We start from the raw sequence: 19893 nt of genomic DNA on the forward strand, positions 1-19893 counted from the left end.
ATAGGTAGAGCTTCCATAGAAAGGGTATGGAAATTTGCAGTGTGTATAGTGTTTTCCTTTTATTGTTTCTTTTATTTTATTTTTTTCATGATTTTTAATGAAATCTTGTCATAGGGGCTGTGTGGCATATGAAAGGTAACATTATAAGCCTATGCCAAGGAGCAATTCATATTTAGCAAGATAGAGATGGAAGAGGTCATTGTACTTAACATGTTGTCAGGTATTTAAGCTCCTTAGTCAGTTTAAGCTCCTTAGTCAGAGAGGGGGTTGAAATCATCTTCTTATAGAAAAATTAATGCATTATAATTCTGGATAAATAATGATAATAATAATAATAGTGTCATCACCACCCATCTCTATCAAGAATAGTCTGACCTTTGAACTTGCATTTTTCTCTTTGTGACCATATGCCTTCTAGGCAAAATATTTACTGCAAGCTTCAGAAATGCCATTTCTGTCTGTGCCAGAACTTTATTCTCAGACCAAGCAAACAGTTTACTAGAGCCCCCAGACATTGGGGGAGAGATGTGCTTATTTTACCAGGGACTCTCAAAGCACCAGTAAACTAAACTTTCCATCTTTACTCTCCACGGTTATATACACCTGTTTAAATTTTGATGAAGGCAGAGATTAACCTGGTTAAAAATATCCACCTTCCTTGGTTTACTGCATTTCTTTAAAATGTCTGTGTGCATATCGTTGAGGCATGCACGTGCTTATCATTGTTTAGGCATGCAGGCAATTTGTACTCGTGCCTTGAGTTTAAATTTTGAGTATGGGTATGGTTCACGTTTTACTTCTGCACGTGTCTCAGCGTCTGTTGTCTACACAGCTTAGTGTTCTAGTTGTAAATATGTCTTTAGTGTGCATTTTGGTAAGAATGGTCTCGGCCATTAGTACATCATGAAACCCAGTTCTTGATCTTAATTTGAAATGTAAGTCAAATGGCAGCTGTGTCAAAATATCAAACTTCTGAAGAAAACTAAGACAGTCTCTTCTTTTAGTTCATCTGTACATGCTTTTTAATGAAAAAAATTAATTTGACTCATTTCTCAGTCTAATGTTGAATTTTTATAGAAGTAAAACCATCCATTTGTTACAAACAAGTCATCAATAAAATAAAATAATAAATATCGCCTACCTTGGAGTTCTTGTCAAACTTGAACCGACCCCAGAATCTCTACGCTCCTGTAATAAAGGATTCTCTGTAACATCAGCATCTGATCCAGCGCTGTGTCCCTCCTGGTCACTAGTCTCATGAGTGGACGATGTCCCACTGACCACATCAGTGTCCACCTCCATTGTAATAAGCTCCTCAGCCAGGGGTGGGATGCTGTCCCCTCGGGGCTGGATGGGTGATGCAGGAGACTCGCACCTCCCTTCCATCGTGTCTGAAGATGCTGTAGATACGTCTCGGCTATCTTCCTCTTGGGACACTAAAGAAAATTTAAGAAAAAAAAACAAAAACATAAAAGGTTGTGTTTGCTAATTGCAATTAAAAAAAAACTTCAGTATTTTACTTATCATGTGTTGGTTAGAAGGTGAAAACCGATCACTAATTTTCTTAACATTATTTCTCTCTCACATCAAGTTTTTGACAAAAAGTCAAAACCACCAAAATCATTCTTACAGATATAGACTATCAAACAGCAAGACAAGCCTAAAAAATACGAATCAATTCTCATTTAACACATTCACCCTGCCTGAGAGAAAAAAAAACCTGGTCTATGAACTGATGCATTTACCTCCTATATTCCTCAGTACCTCTTAACAATTATGTAATTCACTTGGTGTTATTGAATCAAAATGAACAACCTTGCTTCAAAAGAAATAGCAGCTCTGAAACTCAACAGACAACTACTACTGGTTTTCATGCCTAGAATCTACCTGTTAGCAGCTGCCTTCCCCTATCAAGACTCAATGAAATGTTATGCTGCTCCTGATTGGATGAGAATGCACCAGTTAAAAATAACTTCAGATATTGGGGAATGAAATCCAACTTGATCTTCACTGAACTGGTTGGTTACTTAATTGAATGCGGATTGTGATATTTGATCAGATCCCTTATTGATCTCTTCTGATAACTGATTGTTGGCTTGTTAACTGGGCGCTTTTAATGATGTCAAATATAGGAACTAAATTAACATCCAGTCTGTCAGAATGCCTAACGATGTACAATTTTTTCTCTTCATTGTTGTTTAAAGTTGCCCTAGCTATAACCTGTCAACATCAAAACAGAATGATCTTTTTGATTATTCATTAAAAATGCTCACGTGTCATGGACTTAAAATTTCTTTCAAGCATAGCTGCTATACTCTTTATCTTAATTAAAAGTCTATTGATTTAGTCATCACCTAAATCTAATTCTAAGGAATTGCGCCCTTCTTGATGCGACATTTCATATGTCCTCAGATAGCTGCAGACCAGACATTCCAAGAAATTACCATCACAATATTCATACTTAGCATTATCAGAGAGTTCATGACAAGGAGGCAGTTAATTTGACCATCTTTAAGGGCATTTTGTGTGCGGTTGCCATGACTTAATTTGCATCAGCAGACTATTCTGGGTGAAAATCATTTCTAAAAATATCCACTTTTTAATTATTTCCAAGTATTTCACATTATTTGCTGAATAACAATAATTATTATCTTATATAGCATCACCAACCCCTATGGTTTCCACTTTTGAGTCTTTCCAAGTATTTCACATTATTTGCTGAATAACATCTTTCATAATTATCACCGTATCACCAATCTCTATGATAGACCGGATGCGTCTAAATTGAACAACAGGTTACCAAAATGTAGCCCCTAGCATAATTAAAGCAGGCTATTATCCTAAAAACTATACTGATTTTAACAAAGAGATTGCTATTTGAAGTGGGCAAGGCAGTAGGGTGGGGGTAAAGCAAAGTGCTTACTTACATCCTCTGCATACTGCGAACTTAGCTTCATCAAACTGTCTGCATGAGGTGGACAATTGTGCATAATGATAGACCAATTTATTCATCCAATTACTCGCACTTCCAAGAAAAAAATAATTTTCATGCCATAAAAGAATTTTTTGGTGTCTAGATAAAAAATGCTTAAAAAACTGGTACATAAAAAAAATATAAGCAAAAATATCATCAAGGTTGGTTGCACACAGTGAGAATGTTCTGTGCATTTACGTAATGTAGTTCTTGTTAAAAGAATTGCTTGAGAGAATATCTACTGCAATTCTGCATTTTCCCTACACATACTAATATACCAGAGCACCTACCACAATCTTCAAAAACAGAGATCATGCCAAATGACTTTCAATCCATTGGACCTCTCTTGCCATCTAATACTTGATCATAAATGCTGTACCTCACTTTACAGAAAAAAAACCCACACAAATATGAAATTCATCTGGACTTTTTAGCTTCCTTTTTTTTTCTACCAACCTTTCTGTTGATTTTCACCTCTGGTTTCCCAGCTGACCAAACTGCTCATTCTTAAAGGCATTTTCCTTGCCAGCAAAACCAGTTGGTTAAAACCTTCGAATGAACTATAATGTCTGCACCTCAAAAGCAACAAAGTCCGTACTCGATCTGCACGAATCTGCCTTGTATTTGATTCAGAATGACAGTTCTTGGACTTATGAATAAAAATCCAACTCACAACTGACCGTACCAAGTCTCCGGTTCAACATCATTTTTTGTCCAGGAAAAAGCATCCATTTACACCTGTACTCTCCAGGCTTAAACCAAAAAAGATGACGCAAGTGAAGTCATTTCCTTCAATCCTGTAGCTTTCATGCTAGGAAACCCACCTTTTCCAGGAACTTTGAAACCACTCTTCAAAACATTTGAACATGTTTCATAATCAGCTAATTTGTGTAGCTTTTTTGTATATTGATAAACAACATGTCTAGATCAAATAATTCTGACTGGGTATCCAATTCAACTTCCTTCACAAACAAGCATACCTTCCATGAAAACAACCAATAGCAAAAAAACTGCTGTCAGAATGTGAAATATTATGCCAAGTTTTCCTTTTCAATATCAAAAATGGGAGGATTTTCCAACCTTATTATTAGACATGGTATTTTTTCAAACAGTCATGGGTGTGAAGACATTGATTCTAGTACATACCAGTTTGAATTATTTTTAGCATATTTGCTACCGTAATTTGTCTCCACCAATCAATCTTATTCATCAAAACACTCTCATTTCAGCTATTTAGCACTGATTTTTAATAATCAACATTATTCTGTGATACTGGCTCTATAGAATATTGAGTGATAGGAGCAAAGAGCTGAATATTCTGAAGAGTCTGATAAAACAAAATACAACAACCCTGCTAATAACTCCTCTCACCTTAAATACAAATACTACCCAACTTACCTAATCCTGTCTCACTCAGACTTCTATTGAGTCCATTAATTTCATCAAACAAATTATTTAAGATCATGTCCAGTTCTTCTTGAGGTGTCAGTCCAGAGATGTTGTTAAAGTGTACGTTATCATAGATGCTCATCCTACTGGCGTCAATTGTTTCTTCTCCCCCTCCTGCCTTTCTTCGCGAGGATTTATCCCTCATTACGGGAGAGGCGGTTAAATAGTTCTTGTTAAAGCTGCTGGAATCGGATGCACTCCCCATATCAGAGGGAAGGACTCCATTAGAGATTACTATGGGAAAGGTACCAGGTTTGTGATCGGCTGGAAGAATGTACATTTCTTCTGTCAGTGACACTCCAACATCGCTGTTGCTACGTCCATGCTGTGAACGTCGCTTTATGGGTTCGTGAATGCGTGGCATTGTGCTATATGCCTTTTCAAAGTCATTCGATGCCGATTCCTTATCAGCATACAACTGTGAACCAGAGTTAGCTCTTTTAACTGTAGATGTCGTGGCTGTTGCTGTATCTGTGGATATTGTTGTTACTGCTGTTGTATCATTGTCTTCGCTATCAGCTGAAGCAGTAGCAATGTCACCATTGCTAGTACTACTTTTTTGACTTTGCACCTCATTTAACTCTTGTATGGTGGTGGCATTTTTGGCCCGTAACAGAGGCGATGTATCACTGTCTGAAGAATCTTTGGGAGATGAAGCTCCCCCTAGTGGCAGGTGCTGGTTTAACAAGGGCGAACCTTCTGATGTTGGACTTATATCCACACAGCCAAGTCTTTGAATCCTTTCCTGTACTTCGGGTGAATCTATCAACACGGGTCCACTGATCTGTGCGCCATCTAGTGGCCGCCTACGTTTTTTAGTCTTCAAGGTACCCATCTTTTTATTCAAAAAGTTTCTTGCACCTTTGATTTTTTCACTTGCAGCTCTCCGCAGTCTTGGACTAAGACTCAAGGACGCACTGAGACTTGCTGATTGTTCCGTGTCACCATCTAATTTCTGTTGAGCACCATCCACAGATGTTTGCCTTTGAGTAGACAGTGTATTATATTTTCCAGGGTAATCCTTGGGTGCTGTAATGAATAAATCCAAGCGATCAAACTGATCGTGATTTTCCTTGTGGTGCAGAACTGGACTGTCACCTTGTTGACTATCATCATTGTCTGTCAACACACTGTCGTGACTGCTACATGAACCTATCATTTTCTTCAAAGTTCCATTATCTGATGGGTGTCGTTCTTCTGGCGATTGCAGTTCACCATCTTTTCTAGACCACCTTCGACAAGTTCTCTGATATTTCCACTTATCACTTAGAGCACACTGTTGTTCTTCGTCATCTGACTCGTCATGCTGAAGGTAAAATAAGACACAAATGAGATACAAAAACAATTTAGAAATGTAAAATTCAAAGTTAAATTCTTAAAAGCACCTATTGCACCAGTTTCATTTCTTTTTCACCCATACTTCTCTAAATCCTTCTCACCCAGTCTCTAGAAACCATAGACTAGTTCTTTGTCAACTGTCAACTGTCAACTGAAATACCTTGCCACTGTTTACAACTTAAATATTACAGGTTACAGTGTCACTGAAAAGTTTTCACAACATTAGGGACCCCACAGGCCACGACTTAAGTGACACTAACTCTCACCTCTGAAATTCATATATTGAAATCAAAATTTCCATAGATTTCAATTCAGGGAATGTTTCTTTCAAGTCTTTACAACACCAAGTCAAAATGTGGAACTTCTCTTTCACTTCAAGTAAGGCTACTTCTAACAGTAACTTCCACCAAAATGTATCTTGGCTCGGCAAGCAGTTTCACCACCTCATTTACTCCCTTACGGCATGGCAGTTAACACACACGCGGTAAGCTTGTACCTTTGTAATGCATGAACCCACCCGCTGTAGCCAGCCAAACCCTCTGGGGCCGGATCATTGCATCTTTACAGCACTTTAATGGGAGGGATCAAATGTCATGGCGGTGTCTCAAATCACACCGGCCATTGTTTGTCCATAACTCTATCTTAATTTCCTTGTGGAGTGGAAGGGAGGTATGCCTTGAGTAAAGATTATTGCCTTACATAAACAAACCCGCTGAAAAGTGTGAAAATACCCGGCTGACCTTGCCCTTAGCTCCTGATTATCGCCACAATTAAACCGCTTCATAAGGGAGTTGTTTTTTAAACACAGATTGTGGCAGACATTGTCTGGATGTCAATGTTAACTGTTAGAAAAGAATCAGGGTCGCTCTCCGACAAAAGTTACACAAACTGCGCATATTTGGCGAACAATTAAAAAGGTTGAAGGAAAATAAACAACTAGGCAATAGGGCGCAGATATGTTTCCTCAGCTATGCAGCTTCTTTTGTGGAAAGAACGACCAACACGTCTTGCCAGCATTCTTTCAATACAATCACACCACACTATAGTTAATGAACCCTATGATGGCATTACACACTCCAAAGGGCATCCATAATTGGAGCCACATACCGCCAGCTATCAGAGGCAAAACTGACCAAACAACTGCTTTGATTTTCAAACTGACCCTTCCCTTTAACTTTATTTGAAATAGGCGATTCGTAAATATTTTGCAAAGACTAAGTTACAAGCAGAATTTGTTGCTTTTCACAGTGAGGTCTTTGTGTGAACGTGTCTCCAGTTTAAATCTTTTGTGCCTGTTTTCATTATTGGGCTCAGTCGTATAATTTGATGTAAAGTGACCATTTTCTGTTTGAAATTATCCGCTTTTGTTTCTTTAATTAGGTCGTGTTCGTCAACTTTAACGTTGTTATAACAAACAATTGCTAATGTGAATACCTGGTTAGCGACAGGTGTACAGACACATATTGTAGAGAAAACTGACCCAAAATGACACCCACTCGGGGTTCAAAACTACATTTTGGATATTAAAAAATTAAAGTGTCAGTTAAAACGAATTTCAAAAATTCTTTTTGGCTATAAGTAATGACATATTGGCTGGTCCTCAGGTATCTGTTTATTTTCTAAGATCTTTAACAATTCTGTGTGTTGGACAATTTTAAATCATAGTCTTGATGTTCAGTGGTTTTTAAGAAAATGTGACTCTTTACAAGTAAAATTGTGGCTTACTTGAAGACAGAAACAGTTTTCTAATCAATCAAATTATTTGTCTGGAGTAATTCTGTTTATACAGAACATAAAAAATAAATATTTTAAGAAAATTTTTTAAAATATCCAACACATTCAATATTTTCTTCATCATTTGTGACTGATGAATATCATATATTTTATATTTCTGTTCACCGAAAGCAGTGCTCAATAGTTAAACTACACTTTGCTTTAAAGTAAGAGCTAGTTAGACTACATTTATACAAATTTATTGTCAAATTTTAAACCCAGGAAAAACACAGCAAATGGGTAAAAATAAACTCCCTATAGTAAAGTTAAATACTGTTTTGGGTAAATCAGTGCTAAGCAGCGAAAACATATACCAGATTAATAATAAACTTACCCCTTCTGGTGAAAAACGACAGTTCTGCACTAAGTCTAAGGGTGCTTTCCCAGAGAATTAGATCGATCTAAAGATTAAGATTTAGATCGACCTAACTCCCTGGGGGTTCACACTAAATTGCAGTTAGCCGAGCGGCCACCATAGTTAATTACCCCCTTACAGCTTTTAGTAGGCGGGACAGACGCTTAAGCCGGCCAAGCTGACAGTAATCTAGTGAGACTCCCCACAGGGATAGATTGATCTAAAAATCTATGGAAATGGGGTGTAAATGTCAGATCAATATCCTTCTAGGGAAAGGAATGGTGGGAGTGGGGCTGCATTGCGGTAGTTGTGCACATCACATCTGTCACATTCCAATCTCAACTTCCTCTGGACCCAAACAACACATCCAGTATGACACTGCTGAGAACATCTGAACAACAAAACATCTTTGACACTAATAATTTTTCATGTTTAACTAACATTCATGCAACATCATGATATTTTTTCATGTTAAACCACCACTTGTGAGTGAATCACACTTTTGTGTGAGTTACAAGCATTTTTCACATTAACCTACACTCATAAAGTATCTTAACATTTTCCTAGTGAAAATATTAAGTTCCCAGACATACTTCTAGTGATGTCTGAGAGTCATGAATCTATGATTTTGTGAAGACATCCACTTTCAAGACTCATCTTAAACCAAGGTCCAAAAATAAAGGGGGGGGGGGGGGGGGGAGAGACAGTCTGAGAGTGCCTTAGCTGGGGAAATGTCTGCTCTGAATTAAAACTTCACCTAGTTAATATGCCATTATGGTCTACCTCAGCATAATATTAAAACAAACAAATAACTAAAATAAAAGCATTGTAACTGATGGCTACAGGTCTGTATACCACACTCCTAAGATGATCCATGATCGAATACTTGTCCTTCACATCTATAACGGTGACCTCAATCTAAAATCAGGTACCAAGGAAAACTAGTGAAAATAATTACCTGATCTGTTCACTTACACTGCTTGGGGTTATATCAGCAGACTGGTATTTAGACACGTGTTAATTGTAGGTCAGACATACAGAGAAGTCAAATGGATAATGTGTGTGTGGTCAGTGGCCATGGTTTGTACCTCTCAGCCACTACTGGTCACATCCAGGGGGGAAATGAGGCTGTATTCAGAACAGAGGACTAACTAGACCAAGGATCAAATATGGCTGACCCACTTGAATACTTCCACATGGGGAATCTATTTTGGGTCTATTAGTGGATTACACGGCAAGCTTTTTAGTGGGTTGCCATATTTGACACTTGGACTAGTTAGTCCACTGTTCTGAATGGGGCCAAGGACTGTCCTACTGGTCAAAGAAAATGTGTTTGTGATGGACACTAATAAAAAACACTGGTCAGCCAAGTGCCAACTGAGAGTTTTGAATTCTTGACAGTGCATTGAAAGTTTGTCTTATTTCCCTGTGAATTTTCTTGTAGGTGGGAATATGGGGTGTGAGGGTAGAGGTGGAGTGGGTGGAAGAGTAAAAATTTAACAAGGTTAACTCTCTGCCCAGACAGAAAGTGCATTATATACAACCCACAGTCATAAGCAAAGGCAAGAGTTACTAACTGTTCACATTTCAGATGGTCACTGAACACAGGTCAAGGTAGACAACCAAAGGGTGCAATTTGGTCACTGCTGACCACTAATTGACCCATTGGAATGTCTACCTGACTATCAATTATATCAGTTATCTGACTGTCTATCACACTACCATAAACTGTGAATTTCCAAAATAGGCTCAGTCTTGCAAAATGTTGACTTAGTAGAATCTGACCCCATTCAATACTATTTTTTTAGGGGAAATACTTTATCATTATAAAAAAGGAACAAACAATCTTTTAAAATTTTCTGCATTCTAAAAAAGATCTAGTTATAAGGTCTAGTTTTGTGTCTGGAGGGGCCTATTTTTAAGCATTACTCTGACACTAAAGAAGCCCTAAAACGGCTTCATAACAGCTGATAAAATCTATTTTGGCATGTCCCAGTAACTTATGTTATACTGACTTCAAACCTTCAAACCAAGTCAACCCAAATCTATTTTTCCTTATCACTTTTGAATATGATAATGCTACAATTCTTCTTTTCTTTGAGGTCTCAGAACAGTGACAGGTCACCAAGTTTAGAACGTCAACCTGATACTGCTCAGAATCTCCCTGTTGCCATCCAAACAGTTGAAATAAAGTTATTTTTGTGCTAGAACTCTTATATAACCCAAACCTCACATTGTCAAATCTGAGAGAAAAAGAGAAACAAATACTCAAGCTTCTAATTTCATCAGACGCCTAAATCACTTGACAGAGAGATAAAATTTCATCTCGCACTGAACTTACCGTCTGCCGAGGTGGTGTTTCAATCTTCATACTGGCACATTTGTTCAGAATGTTTAATCGCCTGAAAGAAAAACAAAAGAACAGGGGTGAATTCAATTGCCCAATCTTCTTATACAAACATGTGTAGTTAACAGACTAGAAGGGTGCTTTCTCACTTTCAAAAGCAGAGTCATTTAAATATTATGACACAAGTAACGTGTACTTCTAAATAACCTACTCAAAAACAGTGCAAACTCCATGGTATCTTTATTCGGAGTGTGCCTTCCATTCTCGTAGTCTCTCCTCAAACCTAATTTTCAAATTCTACCTATAACCCCATCCAGGGAATGGAATTTTACCTCAGAAATTCTGGTTATATTTATCTCTGCTTTGTTCAGGGACTGTATTCAGTTAACCTAGTTCTAAATCAATTGGAACAAATCTTCTAAACAAACCAGCCTGTATTGCAGCTTGTTCCCACCTTTTTTTTCACCAAATCAAATCACCGACTGCATGCTTCCTTTATTTACTGAATTCTAATGGAGGCGAGAGATAATAGATTACATCATTCCAACAGTCTAGCATATATTCAAACTGATGCTTTTTTTTTTTTCAACATATTCTAGGAAACATATCCCATGCATATTTCTTATTCTTACCTGCACCTAATTTCAAAATTTTCTTATCTACCTACACCAAATAAAGACTGCATACACTTAACTTCTAAACCAAAATCCAATCCAATCCAAAAACTTGACTACATCTTGAACCATGACAAAACACTTAATGTTGTTGTTCATTACCAAGTGACTTACCATCTTAGGTGACTCAAACAGATTATTTTTTAAACATATCAAATTAGCCAATATCTGAAGTATAACTTGGTCTTGCCAGTGTTTCCAGCACCCAGCCTTGCTCTAAACCTCGTTGCTACCAGAGTCACCCAAGACTTAAATACTATACATCATGTCTCTTAGTCCACACATTCCCCAGAAGAGATCACAATTCAATGGCTTCTATCACTGTGTTCAATTTAGATTCAAAAACTCACTTACATCACTGAACATAATTGGTCAACAAATAACTATGCCAGAGGTTTACAAGTACACAAACACAACCTCTGGGCATTATCTTAAATGTTAACAGCCCAAACAGTGAATTACTAATTGCTACTTTGCTGCATCCATACACCTGGCCTAGGGGGGTATATAGTATAGATGCCCTGTCACTGGATAACAATGCACACAGGTAAAGTACAGGTGTGACATAATACTGAGGGAGTGGCATACCTGTCCAGGTAATCTAATAGCTTCTCTTTGATCATAGAAAGTGATTATGACTCCATTGATGTCACAACAGTCTCTGGGTTTACTGACAGATATCATCAAGAAGACACTAGTCATATTTGGTCAACAAAATGCCACTATTATCTTCAACTGTCTTTGAGAATACAATACTTGGTAACCTGAAACCCTTTTTCCTTGGATATACACCAGGGATCAGCTTGAAAAACTTTGGCACCGATTCCACATAATTACTTAAGACTGAAAATTGGTCTTAAATTTTTAGACTTAAAAATTTGGTCAACATTAATCACATATCACATATCCTTTTGTGTAACATGTTTATAGTATGTTTATGCTAAATTTATAATCACACCAAGGTTTATCTCATTGCTTAGATAGAATATTTTAGGAGTAATTTTACTAGTACGTATGTTCATTATATAAAGATTATTTTTTCCTTCACAAATGGTTAGGCAACATAATACCAACTAGAGAAATGGTAATGCACTAACTGTATTGTATCATCATTAGTATATCATATTGTACAAGGTCATGACAATCTATGTACCAGTACAGAAATAAATTGAATTGAATTGAAAATTGAATTAATTCAGGATAAATTAAAAGGAGATATATTAAATAATTCAACTTTTGATCTTATTATTAGCCAGCAGTCATGTCTTTCTTGTTACAAATCACTCCATCTCATTGAACAATTACTGATGTAGCTTCAGTCAAAGTAGACTTCAAATTTCATTCTCAAAGATCAGCCCAACTTTCACTGTAAAAAGTCATTTTGTGAAAAAGGCCATTGTTTTCCTATATCACGTGAGCTACTGAGCATCATCAATGAGAGGGAGGGTGGATTCTCCATACTGATAATATTACCTAACAGCTGTGGAAGGCATCATAATGTGCCAGGTACCATTGATGATGTGGTGTTTGATGTCTTATCAGATTGCAGTTTAATGTGAACCTTTAATCATTATGTATCTTTATGTAATGAATGGGAATCTCATGACAGTTAAGGGATATCTGACATGACTGACCATTGCTGTACAGTCAAGGCCAAATGAGATGTATATTGCAGACATTACAAATTGTAGTCCTATTTCTCACAAAAAAAAAAAAAAACAAAAAAAAACATGCAAACTTGTAAAGGAAACTCACAGAACAATCAAGTATTGTTCTAAAATGCAAAGCATACAAGCCTTATGTTAACTCCAAATATTTTGGAAAAAAAGTCTTTAAATACTGCTCAATTTGATTTTCAATGTATTCTTTTATCAGCCATGTACCAGCAAAGTGTACTGTACAATCTATTGTGTCAGAAATATTTAGAGAACAGGTCAAACGCTAAGCTCTTGAACTGTTCTCTAAGGACTTCTAACCATTTTATGAATAGGCAGACCACAACTAAGCATACCTGAACAAAGACTGGATGGAATCTCGATCCAAAAAGTCGTGATCTTGCTCGGCAGAATCAACATCGATGGGAAACTGCAAATCTGAAGAACAAGAAGCAGAAACTGAACAACATGAAATCACAAACGCTTCTGTGTTAAGCAAGTAATATATGTTCCACTGGCTGGCTGCTGCAGTAGTTGTATTGCTCTGCTGACACCGGTTCAGTAATTTGCAGGCCAGACATCATGTGTTGGGTTGGTTCCTATACAGAGCTCATGTTACCAGGAGCCATACAATGGATCAACAGTTTGGCAGTCTGGAAGAGAAGTCACAGGGAACTGGATATTATACAAAATACTTTCTATGTGTGTGTGTGTGTGTGTGTGTGTGTGTGTGTGTGTGTGTGTGTGTGTGTGTGTGTGTGTGGAGGTAGGGAAGAATAATATAATATAATATAATATAATATAATATAATATAATATAATATAATATAATATAATATAATATAAGATCAAGACAGTTGCCCTGAATTGCTATGCTGATAAACAAAATGAAATACTACAAATAGACAACAGACATTTTATCCAATAATATTAGTTCTATAAACAAATAATATATATTAGTTTAACATATCCAAAACATAGTACATGACTCTCATAGTCACATTAATTGACCGATATAAGGAGTACCTCAGAATTTTCCAATTAATACAAACCAAAGAACAGTCTACATATACAGGCTGTAACAACATTCAAAAAATACCTAATTTCTCCAAGAGACACTGCTTTTCCATTTAAAATAAAGCTAACTACCCTACCTCATACAGTAAAACACGACTTTACCATAAAAATCCAAGAAAGAGTAGGCTGTAACATTTTTTAAATCCTGCTGTAAGTGAATAGGAATTTGATCTTCCTAGAGCTTTTTTTTATTCCAAGCCCACTACTTCCGGAGACAGAAGCCATTATGGATTAAAGAAAAAATTCACACTTAAGTAAAAGCGACTGTGTGTGGCTCCTTAGTACCCTTCTGTTTATGTTGTTTATTGATGCCTGTTTATTTTGGCTTGTGATGCACAAACATCTAACCTGCACCTCGTGGCTGCCTCTGGGTAAAAACCGTCTAAAAACCACCAGAGTCACCAAACTTGGCAAAATGGCTTCAGCCTGTACAATGGTACTAATCTGTCAGGAATACTTGCTTATTTTATGAAACAACCCTCTGTTGTTTTTGTAGATCTAGAGGAATTTTTCTGCGGTTATGCAGAACGCAGTGTTCAATTGCCCCCCCCCCCCCCCCCAAAAAAAAAAAAAGAAAGAAATGAACAGTATTTGATTGAACAACAGACTACATACCCCATCTGGAATTGGATAAATCATAACCTCATGCTGTAGTATAAATTTTCTTCTAAAACAAAAATGAAGGATTTGGAGAGCAAAGCACAATTCCTGGTTATAATCATTACGAAAATTTCTTCCTCTTAAATCTTTATCCATTCTTAAACAAAGCTGCCTATTTGGAAAGAAGTAAAGTCCAAATCTTTTTAACAATCATTATAAAACTTTCTTCGTATCTTTCAGTGGCAATATCCGGTTTTTGAAAATAAAAATGCCTATCTACTAAGAAGAGGAAGACGACTCTTCCTGCAGTACTGAGCTCAGCTTCCTGTCAACTTAAACCCTAGAACTATATCTGGAAGTGAATTTATACCAAATTTATATTTGGAAGAAAATTTGACGAAAAAATTGATTTGATATACGAATTATATACCGCTTTTATAGTATCCATACATTGTCACTTTCTAGTAGCTGACGTACGAGAAATATACTGCTTTTTTATTTTATGTGTACTGTCAGAAGACCATGCCACTGAAGTTAAGTAAGAACAATTGAAATACAGTTGGAATACAACTTGACTCAACTTGCCTTAATGTTAAAGGTGTGACTGTCTGCTATCCCAGTTCCATATGATATAAGATAACATGGCTAAATATAATAACTGTAATCCCAAATCAGCATTTATACCAATAAACTTCAGCAACAAACTCTCACAAACCACAACAAAAGGGCAGTAGTCTGCAGTGTCCAAACTAACCAAACTGACCATTTAACTGCTCCAGGACTGTCCAGCCAGCTGTCAATCACATGTTTGTAAATGACCAGCTGTCAAACTTCGTGACTGACCCCACAGCTACGGAACAATTTCTGACCACTGTTGTGCTCACACTACTGACCAACAGGGATTATATTTAGCAACCAAAGCTGTCAATTTACACTGATATTTCTATCACTGTTGATGAAACTTCGCACTCCATCCCTTAATCGGTTCTTAATCCCAGCCGTCCACCCAGATATACAAATATGTGAGCAGGCTGCAGTAACAGGGGTACATAGAAACCAATTATCTTGTTGAGAAATAAGAATCAACAATGTAAACTTGATAAATAGTTCACTTATACTGGATAATATTTGAATGTGAAGTAGCATGGATGTGGTGGTTGGATTGGAGGGGGGGGGGGGGGTAGGTCTGCTGGGGCTGTTTGAAGAACCTGTGTAACTCTATTTTTAAAAACATTTTCTCAATTTTTAAGATTAAATACAAACAAATTAAATTTCTGTTTTCACTAAATTGTTTCAGTATTGACTTCTGCTATACTAATATTCAGCTTTTTTTTTTTTTACTAAAATTAAGTGTGGGCAGGCATGTGTAGTTGATAGGAAGGATGTAAGAGGGTTCATGATACACACTAAATTTACACAGACAAAGCCTTTCTAAGACTTCCCTTTGTTTTGAAGAAAATGCACCCTAAGATCATCTAAATCTCACAAATCCTCAAATAAACTGTCTACACAAACACAAATAACATGTTAATTCTTCCCTTTTTATGTTATAGTTAAAACCAGGAACAAAGGGGATTTTCATTCCAAGTTGACAGAAGGGATATACGAGATGTTTGTTCTTTGAGTAACAAGTCAGACAGACATCAGATTCTGGAATTAAGATTTCATTAATTGAGGATTAAGATTTGGTAGTCCCTGGCACTGACTTGACACCCAACCATTTCTGTTGTTTATAAATACTTTACTTGTGTTACTCGAGGATATAAATAAATAAATGAACATATATATAAATAAACAAACAAACAAACACACAAATAAATAAATGGTAAGAGCAAAAAATATCAATTAAATAAAAAGTCAAAAATTTCTTTGGTAAATGCTACATTTTAAATTCCAGTGTTGAAAAGAATCAAGTGTTAAATGCCTAGTCAAAATATTTTATAGCAATCTGAACACAGATGGTTATATTATTAATGGTTTTGCTACAGTAACTCTAATTGTTCAATAAAAATGAACTTGAGTGAACAGTTATATGCATTATCTTAAAGTAAATATACATTTCAGTTTTTACACATTATGCTTCATTCTTCTTTCTCAAGACACAAAACAAATCTAAGGACTGTCACATTCAAACTGGTACATGTTTAGGGGCACTGATTAAATCATTCTATATTTTTGACATCTACTACCATTACCAACTTTTGAACACCAAATTATTACTCCAAAATTTTTTTAAGGTCTTACCTTCATACATCTGCGCATACTGTGGGAACCCGGCTGCCTTTAACCACCTACATGCCTCGACTGCTTCAATCTCTGGAAAATGCAAAAACAAACGAAAACTTAGAGCACACTAACAATGTTGTCTCACATACAAAAAACTTCCAAATAGGAAGCAAGGCACACAGAGCAAACGTTTCACGGCCCGGCCACATTTTAACCCACCGGAGGGTCCCTTCAACCTCAACCCCTGTAAAATAAACACAATCTGTGTTAACTGTTTTGTTTTTTCACTGGTTAAAACAAGACAACTTCCAGGCATGCAGTGCAATGGGCTGCAGTGTGGGAAACGGGATCTTTTATAATACAGGAGTTCTTAGATAAGGGGAACTTAGATGAAACATTTCCTTCCATAACTGAAAAAGAATAGAAACAGGAGAATTTCATGACAAAATGAGCAAGAATTTTTTTCACTGAATAAAAAAAAAAGATATTTAAGTAAGTCTAAATAAAGCCCTGCTGGGGATGAAAACTGTTTTGGATTGTGAAGATTTTTAAGACTTTGAAACTCTACTGTCAAACTTTCCTCAAAATGGTTCCTAGACAAAGAAAACAAAATCCACTGGTAATGGTTTAAAGATGCAAAGAGACATTAATGGAACAAAAGAAGGACAAATACAGTTAAATACTCCATTACTGAAAATTAAACATAGGATGCACCAACAACAAAAAAGCACTTAAGGTCTGACCTGTTTTGTTCTGTTCATGTTCTGATATGTTTTCTAGTCTTACTATCAAGACATCTTTGCACGCAGGCAGCGATCACAAATATCTGCACTTAACTACAGCAAAGTTCAACTCGAATTCCACTTAAACCATCATTCTATCAAGTGCACTAAACTCCCATTTCTATTTCTATTTCTGTTTTGTTTCATTTGCATCCCTTTTCTTGACACAGAGCTCTCACACTGGAGTTTCAATTAATTTCACTGCTATTTCAATTTGAGTTTTGTCTCACTAACACCTCATTCTTCACCATAAAGATGATGCACATTTCTCACACATCATTCTACTTTTCAAAAATAACTATGACACAGCAAATATCTTTTGACTACAGAAATGAAAAAAATACACATGGTACAACAAGAGAGAGAGAGAGAGAATATCTCACTCCTCCACACTACAATCAAGACTGAGATTAAACGCTATCTTCCATGCCCATTACTCACTCAGTGACTCACTGCATCCTGCAGATATGGATAGGAAATATGCAGAAATTAAACCAATCAATCTTGTAATTGCCAATCAAGATCCAATAACTAGGTTGATCCCCATTCTGTGTTTCTTTGATCTCAAAGCAATCAAATTCTGGCCAATGTTAAACTATCCAAGCCAAATTTTGGGATGAAATTGCATGATAATGCCTCAACCATGCTTGTGAAAATTTTTGATATTCACTCAATTTGAATTTGACTTTTCTATGTTATATATAACCCAACAGCAGAAATTTATGCAAGCTTACACTTTTTATAAAATTGTACACATGGTCGCACACTCTTATGCACATGCACACGCGTGGCATTCTAAAAAACACAAGTCTTTAGTGTTACCACAACACAACAATACAAATGTATGACATCTATTGTTTCTCCAAAAGATATAAAAAAAAACAGATTTAAGTCTGAAAAAAACTGCAGAGTATCTAAAAATATTAACAATAATCTCTGAAAAGACATTAACTTATTCTGGCTCCTACAATCTGGTAACGGCACAATACAAACTACCCATCCCCTCCTTGCTGCCCTCCCCCGTCTACCACACTTCCTTCTTCTTCACTTAACAACTCTGCTTCAAGCCCCATCTTCCTCTCCCTCTTCCTGAATCTCGGCCTCTCTTCCCTGCTCCCTGGTCAGCCCACAGAGCCAAGCCGATAATTCATATCAGCAAATCTGTCAAACTTGTCATCAAAACTAGCCAGGTTTTGATATAAAAGTGATTTAAGCTCCAGAGAGTCGTTTACACACCCAGATTTTGATATAAAACTGATTTAAACACCCAGCCATGTCCACAACAAGAGGTCTTAACCTGTTATGATATCCTGATTTGAGTCAGGTTATAAATCTCTCTCATTTTATAATGGCCACATACTAACTAGTACTAAACTCATGAAAACAAACATTCAACTTGCCTTTAGAATCAGACTTGTTGTATTACCTCAGCTTTCTCTTCTTTGATATATTTACTGTTTGTCCGTCCATCTTAAGGATCCAAAAAAAATAAATAAATAAATAAAAATAAAACATTTTCTGCCACATTATCACAATGAAGACCACTCCCAAGGTAGTAAACTTGGTGCATCTACATTTTGACCATAAACTCACTTGATTTTCAGGCACTTTTTCCATTGCTTATAACATGGATGTAACATGTAGTAAATCCATACATTTTGAGAGAGAACCATACAATGCTTTCCACATTTTCCCCCTCTAATTTTCATCATACTCCCATGTACTCTGCTGCAAAAGGTTTAATGAACATCCACACTGCATATTATGTTCAAGTAACCCTAGGCATCTCCACTGCATGTTGCCATTAACATTCCACTCTGATCGTTAGGATTTGTAACTGTCTTAACTTAATGAATGACGTCTGGACATTGTCATCTCTCCCACAGGCACCTCACACTAGGCCCCAGTGGATGGAATCTACTTCGATCCTACTGATACCAGTCTTAATTGCAATCAAGTCACAACCCACACAGCTCAAGTCCAAAGGCAGCTCCTACTGTTCCCAAAATGCCAAAAATGAATTTCAAGAATGGTCAATTTCTGTGTAGGCCTGCCAATGGGAGGACATTTATTTGACATCATTATGACCACACACTAACGGTCTACTGTGTGCTAGTGTGACTGCATCCACTGGGCACTAGCACTGCTTCATGTTCTTGCCTATCAGTCATTCTAGTCATGGAAGGAAGAGTGGGGTTCGTGCAATATGGAAGGGTCCAGGTTCAGATGGATGCCTTGTCACATCAGGGACCAGGTGATGCACTGTACTATGCTCCTGCTAGTACCTTTGATTTGGTTGGCTATTTGTTTTTCTCTCTTAACAAGAGTACATCACACTTAGTGTGTTAATGTTTCTTTCATAGAAAAAAATTAAGAGTTATTGCATGTACTAAGAGATCAGGGCAAACTTCTAAGTAAAATGATGATCGAAAGAGTTAGTGAATATATGGGCAAGTGGGTAAATGGTTTTAAAAATAAATGAATGCATGAATGAACAAGAGAATGAATAAAAACAAATAAAATGATGAACGAGTAAAGATACACAATTATTCCATATGAATTGCAATAAATCGATGACAAAAAAGTTCTCATTCATCACAGACATTCCTGAGTGTCACTGAGGATTGACAAAAACTTTAAGACA

General features: G+C 36.6%; 1 protein-coding gene across 4 annotated transcripts in view; it reads right to left on the bottom strand.

The window, feature by feature from the left end:
• The window catches only part of LOC106151874 (rho GTPase-activating protein 7), a 166652-nt gene that overhangs the window by 9016 nt on the left and 137743 nt on the right, over positions 1-19893 (bottom strand). For all 4 annotated transcript variants that reach the window (XM_087008860.1, XM_087008858.1, XM_087008859.1 and 1 more), the window contains 5 exons: positions 16486-16557; positions 12922-13003; positions 10231-10291; positions 4373-5729; positions 1142-1436 (listed from right to left, as the gene is read on the bottom strand). In XM_087008860.1, coding sequence (XP_086864986.1) covers positions 1142-1436; positions 4373-5729; positions 10231-10291; positions 12922-13003; positions 16486-16557 — 1867 coding nt within the window. The remainder of the gene's footprint in view (positions 1-1141; positions 1437-4372; positions 5730-10230; positions 10292-12921; positions 13004-16485; positions 16558-19893) is intronic.

This window comes from Lingula anatina, chromosome 3, assembly GCF_051362555.1.
Source record: "Lingula anatina isolate TDL-2025a chromosome 3, LinAna3.0, whole genome shotgun sequence".
NCBI lineage: Eukaryota > Metazoa > Brachiopoda > Lingulata > Lingulida > Lingulidae > Lingula > Lingula anatina.